We start from the raw sequence: 13,602 nt of genomic DNA on the forward strand, positions 1-13,602 counted from the left end.
TCCACTAGTGGATTTGGAGTCTTTTGTATCTGATATCCAATTAACATCACAATATCCTTCCAACACAGCGGGATATTTTCCATAATGTAATCCATAGTTCATAGTATATTTCAAATATCTGAGAACTCTCATCAATGCTTTCCAATGGGTGTCGTTTGGATTACTCGTAAAACGACTCAGTTTGTTGACCGTACAGGCAATATCCGGATGTGTGCAGTTTGTGAGATACATCAAACTACCTATTATCCGAGAATATTTCAACTGCGATATGGTCTCACCATGGTTTTTTGCTAAGTGTTGACTTAGATCCATAGGTGTTTTCACTGAAGAGAGATCGTACGCATTGAATTTTTTAAATACAGATTCTACATAATGGGATTGTGTTAAAACTATCCCTTCTGATGTCCTGAGAATTTTAATTCCCAATATAACATCTGCTTGACCCATATATTTCATATCAAAATTTCTGGTCAACATTTTTCTTTGTAGTCATGATTACATCATGATTACTGTCCATTATTAGCATGTCGTCTACGTATAGACAGACAATTACATAGCCTTCAGGTGTGTTTTTGACATAAATGTATTTGTCACATTCATTTATTCTGAATTCGTTTGACAGTATTACTTTGTCAAATTTTTCGTGTCATTGTTTAGGCGCTTGCTTAAGTCTGTATAACAACTTAACAAGTCGACACACCTTTTTCTCATTTCCAGGAGCCATGAACCCTTCGGGTTGCTCCATATAAATTTCTTCTTCCAACTCACCATTTAAGAACGCAGTCTTAACATCCATTTGATGTATTTCAAGGTCATACAGTGCTGCAATGGCTATTAGCACTCGTATGGACGTAATCCTTGTCACCGGTGAGTATGTATCGAAGTAATTAAGGCCTTCCTCTTGCTTGTACCCCTTGGCTACAAGTCTGGCCTTATACTTGTCAATTGATCCATCAGCTTTATACTTACGTTTTAGTATCCACTTACAACCTAATGGTCTATTACCAGAAGGAAGGTCTACTAATTCCCAAGTATGATTATTAATGATAGACTCAATTTCACTATTGACAACTTCTTTCCACATTGGAGCATCGGGTCTAGAGAGAGTTTCACTTAATGTTCTTGGTTCCATTTCTGACATGAAAGTCATGAAATCTGGCCCGAACGATTTCTCAACTCTAGCTTGTTTGCTACGACGTGGCTCTTCACTTTGATTGTCAATAGTCCTTTTATAACAGCTAAGTTCGGTAACGTCATTTTTGTTTGAACTTCCGTTGTTATCACTTTCAACGTTTCCCTTTTTATTTGGGAATATGTTTTCAAAGAATATCGCATTCCGAGATTCTATGGTTGTTCTCACATGTATATCAGGAATGTCTAATTTGTGAACTAGGAAACGATATGCACTACTATTATGGGCATATCCGACAAATATCGCATCGAACGTTTTAGGTCCGATCTTTACTTGCTTTGGTTTAGGTACTTCGACCTTTGCCAAGCACCCCCACACTTTCAGGTATTTGTACGATGGCTCGCGGCCTTTCCATAGTTCATATGGAGTTTTATCATTTTTCTTATGAGGGATTCTGTTGAGAATGTGATTTGCCGATAATATTGCTTCCCCCCACAAGTTTTGAGGTAAGCCTGAATTTATCAACAAGACATTCATCATTTCTTTTAGTGTCCGATTTTTACGTTCGGCAACATCGTTTGATTGAGGTGAGTAAGGCGCCGTTGTTTGATGGATAATGCCAGATTCTGTACAAAATTCATCAAACGGTGCACCATATTCTCCACCTCTATTGCTTCGAATTATTTTAATTCGTTTGTCAAGTTGGTTTTCAACTTCTGTTTTATAGGTTATGAACGCCTCTAGGGCTTCGTCTTTACTTCTTAAAAGAAAGACATAACAGAACTTTGTGCAGTCATCGATAAAAGTAATAAAATATTTTTTACCTCCTCTAGTTTGCACAAATTTCAAGTCACATAGATCACTATATATTAACTCTAGAGGAGTTGTTGTCCTTTCCACCGAATGAAAAGGTAGTTTCGTCATTTTCGCTTCCACGCACACTTCACATTTTTGTGTTCCGTCAACATTGACGTTTGGTAATAAATTTAATTTGACGAGACGTTTGAGAGTATTATTATTCAGATGTCCGAGTCGATCATGCCATAAATTAAAACACTCAACAACATAGCTGGAAGCATTTATTTTATTACCATCAAAATTTTGGAGTACAGGCATTACAACCATTTTGAATAGACCCTTTTCTAGGTACCCATTTCCTACGAAGACATCATTCTTCGTAAGTACAAAGTTGTCTGACTGGAACACTAGCCTAAATCCGGCCTTGACCAATGCCGCTCCAGAAACTAGGTTCTTACTGATGTCGGGAACATGGAGTACATCAATGAGTGTTAGCTCCTTTCCGGACGTCATCTTCAGAACAACCTTTCCGAGTCCAACAATTGGCGACGTCGTGGAATTACCCATATAGAGCTTCCTGCCATTTATCGGAGTATACTTGGAGAACATCGCTTTATCGAAACAGATATGACGAGTTGCTCCAGTATCAATGAACCACTGCTTCGGGTTGGTATCCACCAAGTTGGCTTCAAATACAACCGCAGTGAGATCCAAGTCCTAGAGAGAGGTTGCGACATGATTTACAACATCCTTTGGCCCCTTGGTTGGCTTCTTTGGGCGTCTGCAGTCCTTGGATAGGTGTCATGCCTTTCCACAGTTGTAGCAGGAGCCTTTGAACTTCTTTGCTTGAGCCTTCCTTTTGAACTGCTTCGGCTTTTTGACGTTCGGCTCGACCAGGTTGGACATTTCGTCTATAGTCCGCTTGGTTCCTCTGGAGTCGGATAACTTTCGATTATCCTCCTCTATTCGTAGCCTCAAGATCAGGTCTTGCATCCCTATTTCCTTTTGCTTGTGCTTTAGGTAATTCTTGAAATCCTTCCATGACGGAGGGAGCTTCTCAATTACCGCAGCAACTGCGAATGTCTCATTCAGCTTCATGCCTTCGGCGTCCAGATCATGCAGTATTAATTGCATATCTTGGACTTGAGATGAGACGCTTTTTGAGTCCACCATCTTGAAATCCAGAAACCGACCGACGATGAATTTTTCAATCCAGCATTTTCGGTCTTGTATTTCTTCTCAAGGGATTCCCACAAAGATTTCGCCGTCTCCAGAGAACAATATACGTTATATAACGTGTTGTCCAAGGCGTTGAGTATATAATTGCGGCACAGAAAATCTCCATGAGACCACGCATCGCTAGCAGCCTTACTACCTTCCGTAGCGTGTCTTCGTGCAAAAACCGTACAAGGTTTAGCGTTGTTAGATAAAACAACATCTTCTGCTGCCATCTTTTGAAATCGGTTCCGGTGAATTTCTCCGGCTTTTCTCCGTACGGAATGGTTGTCGGAATGGCGGTCGGAACGACGGTCGGAACGACCGTCGGAATGTCGTTGGTAGCCATATCAGTTTGCAGGTACTATCGTTTATGCAAACTGATCGTCGAGGCTAGTGTTCGACACTATCTCCGTAAACGATATTGCTCCGCTACGGTGCTTAACGGATTGTTGCAATTCGTTCCCAAGATACAACTACGACGAACGTCTCGGAATCGTAGCACTCCGACTTCCGAGACCAGCGAACCTTTTAGTAGACTTCTTGGACTCCTGTATGCACAAGATGAGATGAATGCTTGAGGAAGAGAAGAGAGGATTGAGTGAGTATTCCATCATCTGGAGGGTTCTATTTATACTGTAAGAAGAGGTTGAGTGTCCTTTGGGTGAGTGGATGTGTTCCTTGGGCTGGATCGATCTAGATCATCTATTCTGAAGGGTTGTAACCCTTCACCAAGCCCACTTCAATCTCATCCATCAGATATGAGGAGTTGTGACCCTCAGATCCCATTGTCATCGGTCATCGGATCTGGATCCATTGATTCGATGCTTCAGATCAAGTCTCATCCCAGGCCGTCAGATCGCTACTCTTTGCGATCCAACGCTCTAGATCGCATCACAAGCGATCCATCATACCTTTTTGATCAACGTTGATCAACGGTAGTCATCCATTCCCTAAGTCAACTGTCCAGTCATCTCCCTTTGCCCACGAGAATGCCGCATAGGCACTGCCACGTCAGGTACGAGCCTGACACGTCACCCGAGTGCCACGTAGGCACTGCAATGTCACCTGGAGCATAAATTTAAGCTCCTCAATGCTCTTCGCGAAGATGCGTGCGTGCAAAGTGCGCCTACAAAGCGTCCATTGCGCACGTGGCGGGTGGCGGGCTCACAGGTGCGAGCACCTGCTCGCCCTGGGCTAAGGGGTCACCTGTCCTTTTATTTTTGTGTTAACTCCATTAACACATCTTCATTAATAAGTAGAGAATACACATCGAAAATTTCCGATGTGGACTATTCTCCCATGCACTTTATTAATGAATAATAAATGTTATTTTGGGCTGACTTTTAAACATTAATTTCGGTTTTGAGCAAATTAATAGTCTAAATCTATCTACGCGAATCGTAGATTTCAATTTTGAAGTCAATTACGACTTTCAATTAATTGATGACTTTCTTTCTCTAAATCGTTTTGGTCCATTTAAGATCCCAATATCCAATAACAACAACTGACCTAAAGGAAGCCTGATATGAAAGAAGTCGGCCATTGAAAATATATACCTGACAAAGACCGAAGTTACTCAGTAGTATCTACTTTATTGAGTCATCCCATCGATTCACAATCTCCTTAATCTCGGTCTCGATCTCGATCTGGTCATGGTGGCTACCAATGAAGCTGATGTCAGAGGCGATGATAATGAAAGCGATGGCCTCTATTCGTGCTCTAAGAGCTTCCATTGAAAAATTCTAAAGATCGGTATATAGTTATGGAAAATTCCGGAAATCTTGCACGCGCGATACGTGGAAACAGAAACATTAATAAAATCTACAATAATATTCGACCATTAAATGCAAATAACTATGTGATCCTTCATTAATTTTCCTCTCTCTTTATATATTTTATCACGCAAGTTAATCATCTATCATTATTATAGTTAAGCTAGATTGAGGGAAGCACCATCTGGTGCATGAAATAATCTAGAAAGAGAAATTGTATCTATATTTGCACGTCAAGTTTCAGGTTTGAATATTTTAATTGATAATAAATTTATTCCTGTCTTTTTCTCTAAGATTTTAAGCTACACCATTGTTGGGATTCGATGCCTAGTCAAAGAACGATATATATATATATATATATATATATATATATATATATATATATATAACACGAAGGTGTGATTAATTATGGTCCATAAATTAATAAAATCAAAGTTAAGGTTTAATCATTTTCCAAATTATTTTAATTTCTATAATTTCTGTAGTACGTATGATAATTAATTTCGCTAAATAAATTGAATTTATTTTGCTTTCTCTCCTTATAATAAACACTAGTTAAAAGTTTAGTGGCTAGCAGACCTCATCCATAAATGGGCCGGGATATACAGTTCTGGGTTCGTAGCCCATTTATCATGGGGACAGGCCATCCATTATGTTTATATAAAATTCAGTACCCCCTTCAACGATTCAATTCTATAAATTAGCTATTAAATAAATCCGGAAATCAAGTCTTGGCGTTAGGGATGTAAACGAGTCGACCCGAGTCAAACAGTATTAGACTCGAGCTAAGCTCATTTAAATTATATTCGGGCTCGAGCTCGAATCGAACTTTTATTACAAGGCCCGAACTTGCCTCGTTTTGGAATTATCAAGCTCGCGAACAATTCGAGCTCGGTTCGTTATTAGCTCGATTATCATAGTTAACGAGCCTAATTCATTAAGCAAGCTCAGGTTCATTTTCGGGTTTATTTTAGAGTTCGTTTTTTTTGCTCGTTTTAGAACTCGTTTTTTGACTCGTTTTAGAGCTCGTTTTTTTGGCTCGATTTAAAACTCATTTTAAGGCTCGTTTTTTGACTCGTGAATAGGGGTATAAATGAACCAAGCCACTCCCGAGCTATTCAAAGCTTGATTCGATAAAAACTCGTTTGAGTTCGTTTAATGAGGCTTGTTAAAATAAACAAACTAAGTTCAAGGTTCGCAATATTCGGCTCGTTAACTCGTGAACACGTTCGTTAAGCTCATTAAGCAACTTTTAAATAAAAAAAAATAATTTTGATATTGAATTTATAGATTTTATACTCTACTTATGAAAAATATAGACAAGTATATTAAATTTATTTATTAGAATAAAATTATAAATTTTAATAATATTATTATAATTTTCTCTAAATATATAATTAGTTTTTAATGAATATTTAAATTTATGATTTATATTTATTAAGTTCGTTTAGACTCGATAAAAGCTCGAATAAGTTCGTGAGCCATGAATATATTCGTTAAATAAAGCTCGAGCTCGGCTCGATTATAAACGAACTAAGTTCAAACATTCAAGAGTTCAGCTCGGCTCGGCTCGGCTCGATTACACCCCTACTCGTGAACCTACAAACAAGCATGTTCGCGAGCTCACGGGCCGAATATCCTTAAGCTCGAGCTCGGCTCGATAAAACTGTCGAGCTCGAGCTCGAGCTCGAGCTCGGCTCGATAAGATAAATGAACGAACTCAAATGAGTTTTTTATCGAACCGAGCTCCGAATAACTCGTGAATCATTTGGTTCATTTACATCCTTACTTGGCGTGACATCCTAATATTAGAGTCAACCCTAAATTTTGAAGGGTCTGATATAAAAAAAATAAAATAGATCCGATTTTTATAAAAAAAAATAATAAAATCGATGTTATAAAAATAATTTTATTCATAAATTAAATTTATGTTTAGAGATTTTATAATTTAGAGGGATAGAAGTAGGAAAATATCCGTAATCTAGACATTATTTTGCTACCATTAATATATAAAAATTAAAACAAAAGTGGATCCCATTTATTTATTTTTTTCAATGAACACCTTTAGTTGACATTTACTTAAAAAAAAATTAAAAAAAAAATAAAAACTGCGCCCCGTCAAAAGTGGGGCCTTGTACGCCAACCCCACATTGACCATCGGCCACTCTCCCTAACGTTACTGGTGGTTCGAACGCTACGAACAATCAGAAATATCCGACCTGAAATTCAAACGCCGTAGGAAAACCATTTTTCCATTTACCACAGTGCCCTGGAGTTCGAACAATTTAAAGGCTTTGGGTGTTGGGACTGGGTAGGACTCGGGGTGTTTTTTATTTTCTTTTTTTTTCTTTTAAAAAACTGACTTAATTTAATTTGGCTCATAAAAAAAAATTGTGTCCAGATTTATACTAAAAAAAAATTAGAAAAAAAAATCAAAAACTAAATTATAAGGGTTGGCGTAGGTTGAAAATTTTTGAGATATATAGAAAATTTATTTATTTTAATAGTAATTTCCTTTTAATCAATTTATGCTGTTTCCTTAAACCTTTATTCTTATAGTACTTGAATCAAGCATATATTCCTTCTTAGATTTTTAAAAATAATTAAATTAAATTGAATATTACTGTTTCTAATAACGTCATATAATTCAAGAGAAATTTGAAGTAAAAAATGAAAATCACTTTTATGCTAAGAAGTGATGCTATAAATGTAAAACAAAAAAAAAAAGTATAGGCCATCCAAGCTCGACATAAAAAAATCTTTTTATTTATACTAATTTCGTCTAGTATATGAGTCAGAGAGAGGTCGACTCTGTTGTCACTGGCGTTAACGGAAATTGACGGAGACGTTTCACAAAGACAAGGCTACACAGGTAAGTTCCACGGGCTACTGACAGGGGATTATGACGAGGGTCCACGGGAGGTCCTTGCGCACACTCAGACAAGTCCCCTTCACATTAGGGACCAAGAACCATAGAAAAAATCTCCGGTGCAGGTCCTCCGACGCTCAAGTCATGTACTTTTTCCCCAGAAAAATAGTAAAATTACATAAAGTAAAAGACAGATGCGAAAAGTGAGAGAGTGTACCTGTGTAACGGAGATGACACCCCTTTTTATATGATAATACGTACTTCTAGTCTCTGGCAAATGTCAGGGAAAGTGTCAGACCTTGTATGGGGGTAAGTGTCACGTGACATCCTATCATAGCTTACAAGAAGGTTATTCTGGTAATGAGTCATGGACCATTGGAATATACCCTGACACACAGTGGTTATTCTCTGACAAGTGGTAGCGATTCTCTAGCTTAGTTGTCGTGTAGTGACCTACCGTCTTGCAGGGAGAAGTTCCGGCTGACCGATCCATCCCGACCAACATGTCCTGACCTTTAAGCCCTAGTCTGTGAATTCTGCCCTGCATAGCCTGACTTGGAAGTCTCAGTCTGAAAATCCTGACCTGTAAATCCTACCCTGCATAGCCTGACCCGGAAATCTCAGTCTGTAAATCCTGATCTGTAAATCCTGATCTGCATAACCTATCCCAACAGTTTCAGTCTGTAAATCCTGACCTGAACCTTTTGCCTAAGTAACCTATCTTAGTTTCTGGCCTGGAACTCCAGACCTGGTGTTAACTAGATCATGCCCCCCTCGACTCACTACCACGTCCCATTGACTTCTGACTGTCACGTCTCCTTAACTCCTGACTGTCACGCCCCATTGACTCTTAACTGCCCCGTCCCCTTCACTCCTAACTGCCACATCCTCTTGACTCTTGACTGTCACACCTCCTTGACTTCTGACTACCACGTCTTCTTGACTCCTGACTGTCACATCCCCTTGACTCCTGACTACCACATCCTTTTGACTCCTAACTGTCACGTCTTTTTGACTCGTAACTGTCACATCCCCTGACCAGGTCCTACCTTTACGCACCGTATCATATATCATTAAAATAACTCTCCCTTTTTTAAAAAAAAATAATAAAAGAACAGTATACTAATAATTTGATTATCAGTTGATTTATATTTCTACAGTTAGAGTGGTAAAAAAATAAAGAGGTATGTTTGCTATGAAATAAAAACTAATAAAAAAGAATATATATATATACAAATAACTAAAATTACACAGCTTCAAATTTACTCAATTCAGGATATAAACAAAAAGGAAATTTCCTATAAAACAGAGGATGGCTCCTGTCTTTTTGTCTCCGAATGTTAGTTGAGATTGCGAAGTGTAAAGTTGAGCGCCCATTCCTTGCCCTGTCCGGCTGTCGTCCCGATGGAACCGATGGCGCCAGGCGAGAGGCTGCCGTCTACGGTAGAGCCGCAGTCATGGCTCGGGCAGTTCAACACGGCCGTCTCCGATTCGTGGGTCGGACGGCACTTCAAGCTGCGCGAGCGCGGCACCAGCTTCACCACCGAGCTACGAGCCGGCACCGCTACATTCCTTACCATGGCCTACATCCTCGCCGTCAATGCCTCCATCCTCGCCGACTCCGGTGCCACCTGCACCGTCGACGATTGCCTCCGACCCTCCCCCTCCTGCCGCCTCCCGCCAGTCGATGCCGGATATGCCGCCTGCGTGGACTGCGCTCGCCGTGACCTCATAGTCGCCACCGCAGCCGCTTCCACCATCGGGTCCTTCATCATGGGCGCCTTCGCCAATCTTCCCCTGGCGTTAGCCCCCGGCATGGGAGCCAACGCCTACTTCGCCTATACCGTCGTCGGTTTCCACGGCTCCGGCAACCTCCCCTACCGCACTGCCTTAGCTGCCGTCTTCCTCGAGGGCCTTCTCTTCCTTACCATATCTGCCCTGGGATTCCGAGCCCGGCTCGCCAAGCTCGTGCCCAACCCCGTGCGCGTCTCCACCTCCGCCGGCATCGGTCTCTTCCTCGCCTTCATTGGGCTGCAGGGCAACCAGGGCGTGGGCCTCGTCGGTTATAGCTCCTCCACCCTCGTCACCCTGGCAGCCTGTCCCCCTAACTACCGTGCGAATCTCGCCCCCGTCGAGACCTTCTCCAACGGTTCTGTCTCTCTCATCCCCGGAGGCACGGTCTCAGGCAGCGTGCTCTGCCTGCACGGTCGAATGGAGTCGCCGACCTTCTGGCTCGGTGTCGCCGGGTTTTTCATAATCTCAGTCTGCCTCATCAAACAAATCAAAGGAGCCATGATTTACGGCATCGTGTTCGTCACCGCTGTCTCCTGGTTCCGCCGCACCTCCGTCACCGCCTTCCCAAACACTCCAGTCGGCGATGCGGCATACCGCTACTTCAAGCAGGTGGTCGATGTGCACCGCATCGAGTCCACAGCGGTGGCGCTCAGATTCCGCGGCGTCGGCACCGCGCGCTTCTGGGAGGCTCTCCTGACCTTCCTCTACGTGGACGTGCTGGACACGACTGGGACGCTCTACTCCATGGCGCGGTTCGCCGGCCGCGTGGACGACGCAAGCGGCGACTTCGAGGGGCAGTATTTCGCGTTTATGTCGGACGCATTCGCCATCGTGGTGGGGGCGCTGCTGGGAACGTCGCCGGTGACGGCGTTCATCGAGTCGTCGACGGGGATAAAGGAAGGGGGAAGGACGGGGATGACGGCCCTGACGGTGGCGGGCTACTTCGTGCTGTCGTTCTTCTTGACGCCGCTTCTGGCGTCGATTCCGGCTTGGGCGGTGGGGCCGCCGCTGGTGCTGGTGGGCGTGCTGATGATGAAGACGGTGGTGGAGGTGGAATGGGAGAACATGAGGGAAGCCATCCCCGCCTTCGTCACCATCATTTTGATGCCCCTCACCTATTCAATTGCGTACGGCCTCATCGGTGGCATTGCCACCTACATCGTCCTCCGCCTCTGTGACTGCATCTGCTCTGTACTCGTCAAGAGCTTCCATCTTCTCCACAATAGCTCTGCTTTATTACCTTATTCAATCAATGTGGATGCTAAGCAGCAGATTGAGCTTAATGATCAAGAACCAGTATAACACACTTAATTAACTTTTAACGTCCAGAAGCCATATCAAAAAACAGAACCCAAGTTACAAATGTTTGGATTTTTCTCTATTTTCTTTGTTTTATTGTTGCTGTAGTACCTAGTGATGAATGCTGCTTCTGTTGTACTTTAGCTTTGTTCTATTATTTTGTTTCTGGTGAAGGGAAATTGTTGGCACTAGCTTTAACCTTTAGCAGAGTTCCTCCATGTAATTAATTACTTCACTTTGATGATGTTTATAAGACAGGTAGGCCTTCCTTTCACTATTCAACGACAAGAAAAAACAATAAAAAGCAATCAAGCAGCAATCAATGCAATGACTATTTCATTAACACGGAGACTTGACTCCCCTACGCTTAGCTAGTAACCGTCACAGCATTCTACTCGTTGTTTCTGTTTGCACCCAAAAAGCAAGAACATACTCGAGGCTGAGGAACCTTCCCTCTTAAAGAAGTCATGTAACATCTCTCTAGTGTTGAAATCAGAAAGAATAGTTTGCAATGGAATCACTGGATTTATAGAGTGGCAATCCATCAGAATAAATGTGTTTGTGCGTCGTAGTTTACAGAAATATGAATACGAGTAATTGTTTGGCTTTCAGCTTTCTTTATTAGCTCAAACAAGGAACATCATTAATCATAGCCTTAATTTTGGAACATTTGCTGCGCAACAGCAGGGAAGGTAATGAAAAGTCAAGCAGCACGAGGCAAAATGGTTTTGACTAACATAAAGACAACTTGATCATCTTGCTAAAGACAAAGACATACAATTTAAATCAGTGTAACGTGCACATTAATTGCACCAAGAGAGATATTGTGTTTTTTGGGCGCTAATCCTCCTCATCATTAATTGATGTACCAAAAAGAACTCTCTGCAAACCTAAACCTTCAGTCAGCGACAGACGAACAGTGAAAGCATTCTCTTCCAACGTAGCCAGTTGCTGTTTCACTTGAGAAAGTTAAAAAAGCTAAATTCGGATGAGGAATCTGTAATTCTGTGTGTGCTCAACTGGGAAGATCATTTGTCCGTGAACAGGAGCTGAAGCATGTTCTAACACCAGACTTTTCCCTACAAGTTAATAGATAACAGAGAAAGCTTAATTTTGTGTCACAAACCATGAGCCTTTGCCCTCTCTAAGGCAATTTTACATTCAAGCTCACAACTTTCCCAGTGCTGTTTCACATGGTCACATTCTACTGTTGCCTCCCCAAACGGAACACTCTCTGTTAAAGAGGCTACATCTAACCTAAAGCATGTGCAATGTCCATGAATCTTGCGTTTCCTCATCATAATTAATTAGTACATTTTTCTTAATGAGCAGGTTGTGGACCACCTTTTATTGGATATCATTACCTGTTTTTCTGGTTGATATATTAAATGCTGGGCTAACTTGTGTATCTTCTTCGAGCACATGGAATGATGACTACCTTCTCGGTGCTGGATAGCACCAGTTTTAATCCTCATTTCCTGGTGACTGAAAACAACAGTGTTAAGACTTTTGTAAGCTCTATGATCTGTGGTCCTTTTTTTTTTTTTTTCCTTCTTGAGCAATGATCTTACTCCCTACGCCTATATATGGTGTTGGACTTGAGGTACTGAAAAGACCCAATAAATGCCCAACTCCCCTCAGCACAACTTAGTCAATACATAGCTACTTCCTTGTTCTTGGAACAAAAGAAATGAATGTGGTGGGTACTGATGCCGGACGATGCATGACAATGCTACTGTAACTATTCATTGTTCAAGGCCTGGGCTTTCCTTGCTTTTTAGAGCATAATTTCCTAGTTGCTAGGGTAGATACATTATGATCAGATCTTATTGCCTCTGCTCAGTCAAAATGAGCAAATGATTGAGAAGGCAAATCAGCAGGAGATAGATATTACTTCAAGAAGCATAATAAGTCCCTGCACAAACTGAGTCGATTTAAAACATATTATGAGTGGAATTTAGACAAGCTCATACGAACAAGGCCAGATAGAAATCTCACGCACATGAATATGTGACAGAAAATAATTAATAAATATAAAAAATTAAATAAACATATTGCGACTTTTTAGAAAGATTAGGGTGTGTTTAATTTGCATTTTTTTTATTTTTATTTTCTGAAAAGTATGTATTTTTCAAAAAAAAATATATATAATTTTTTAGATATTCTCTATTTTTTTTTCAAAAAACACTATCTATACTTTTTAAAAACAGATGTGAAAAAATATAAACTAATACAGATATAGAAAATATAAACCAAACACTATTTAAAAAAAAAATGTACGTTTTTCAAAAAATAAAATAAAAATGAAAAATACCTAAATGACTGGTCTAATGTCATATTCACAAGTTGTGTTTGGATTTTTATTACCCCATGTTTCCACAAAATTGTTTCAGGAGCACAATTTTACTCAAAAAGTTCACTAATATTCAAAATCATACTGGAATGCCGATACAAATTTTAATGCGTATAGCAAAAGTTGGTACCTGAAAATACATCAACCCTAAGGTAATCATTATAACTTTTATGTAGGCGGTGTTTCAGCAACTAGTACATTCTTTAATCGCACATTTTTAGGTTCCCATTACCATTGTTCCACCATGAATGTTCTGTGAGCTTAAGAAAACCACCTCACGTATTCAATGTTCTCTTTTAGTTCATTGTTTCAAAGTTGGATTGCAATGACTGAGTCATGAGATAGCGAATGAGCACAAAAGATACGA

The 13,602-nt window shown here is 40.7% G+C and overlaps 1 protein-coding gene across 1 annotated transcript; it reads left to right on the forward strand.

Moving 5' to 3' along the window:
* The first annotated feature begins 9,123 nt into the window (after window positions 1–9,123).
* LOC122026300 (adenine/guanine permease AZG1-like) lies at window positions 9,124–11,087 on the forward strand. The gene has a single exon (XM_042584970.1). It carries the CDS (start codon window positions 9,194–9,196, stop codon window positions 10,883–10,885), a length of 1,692 nt encoding a protein of 563 aa, XP_042440904.1. The 5' UTR covers window positions 9,124–9,193; the 3' UTR covers window positions 10,886–11,087.
* Window positions 11,088–13,602: the final 2,515 nt, after the last annotated feature.

This window comes from Zingiber officinale, chromosome 10A (assembly GCF_018446385.1).
Source record: "Zingiber officinale cultivar Zhangliang chromosome 10A, Zo_v1.1, whole genome shotgun sequence".
Classification (NCBI taxonomy): domain Eukaryota; kingdom Viridiplantae; phylum Streptophyta; class Magnoliopsida; order Zingiberales; family Zingiberaceae; genus Zingiber; species Zingiber officinale.

Excerpts from the sequence above, each read along its gene's own strand:
- LOC122026300 (XM_042584970.1), top strand. The coding sequence starts at position 9,194 with ATGGAACCGATGGCGCCAGGCGAGAGGCTGCCGTCTACGGTAGAGCCG.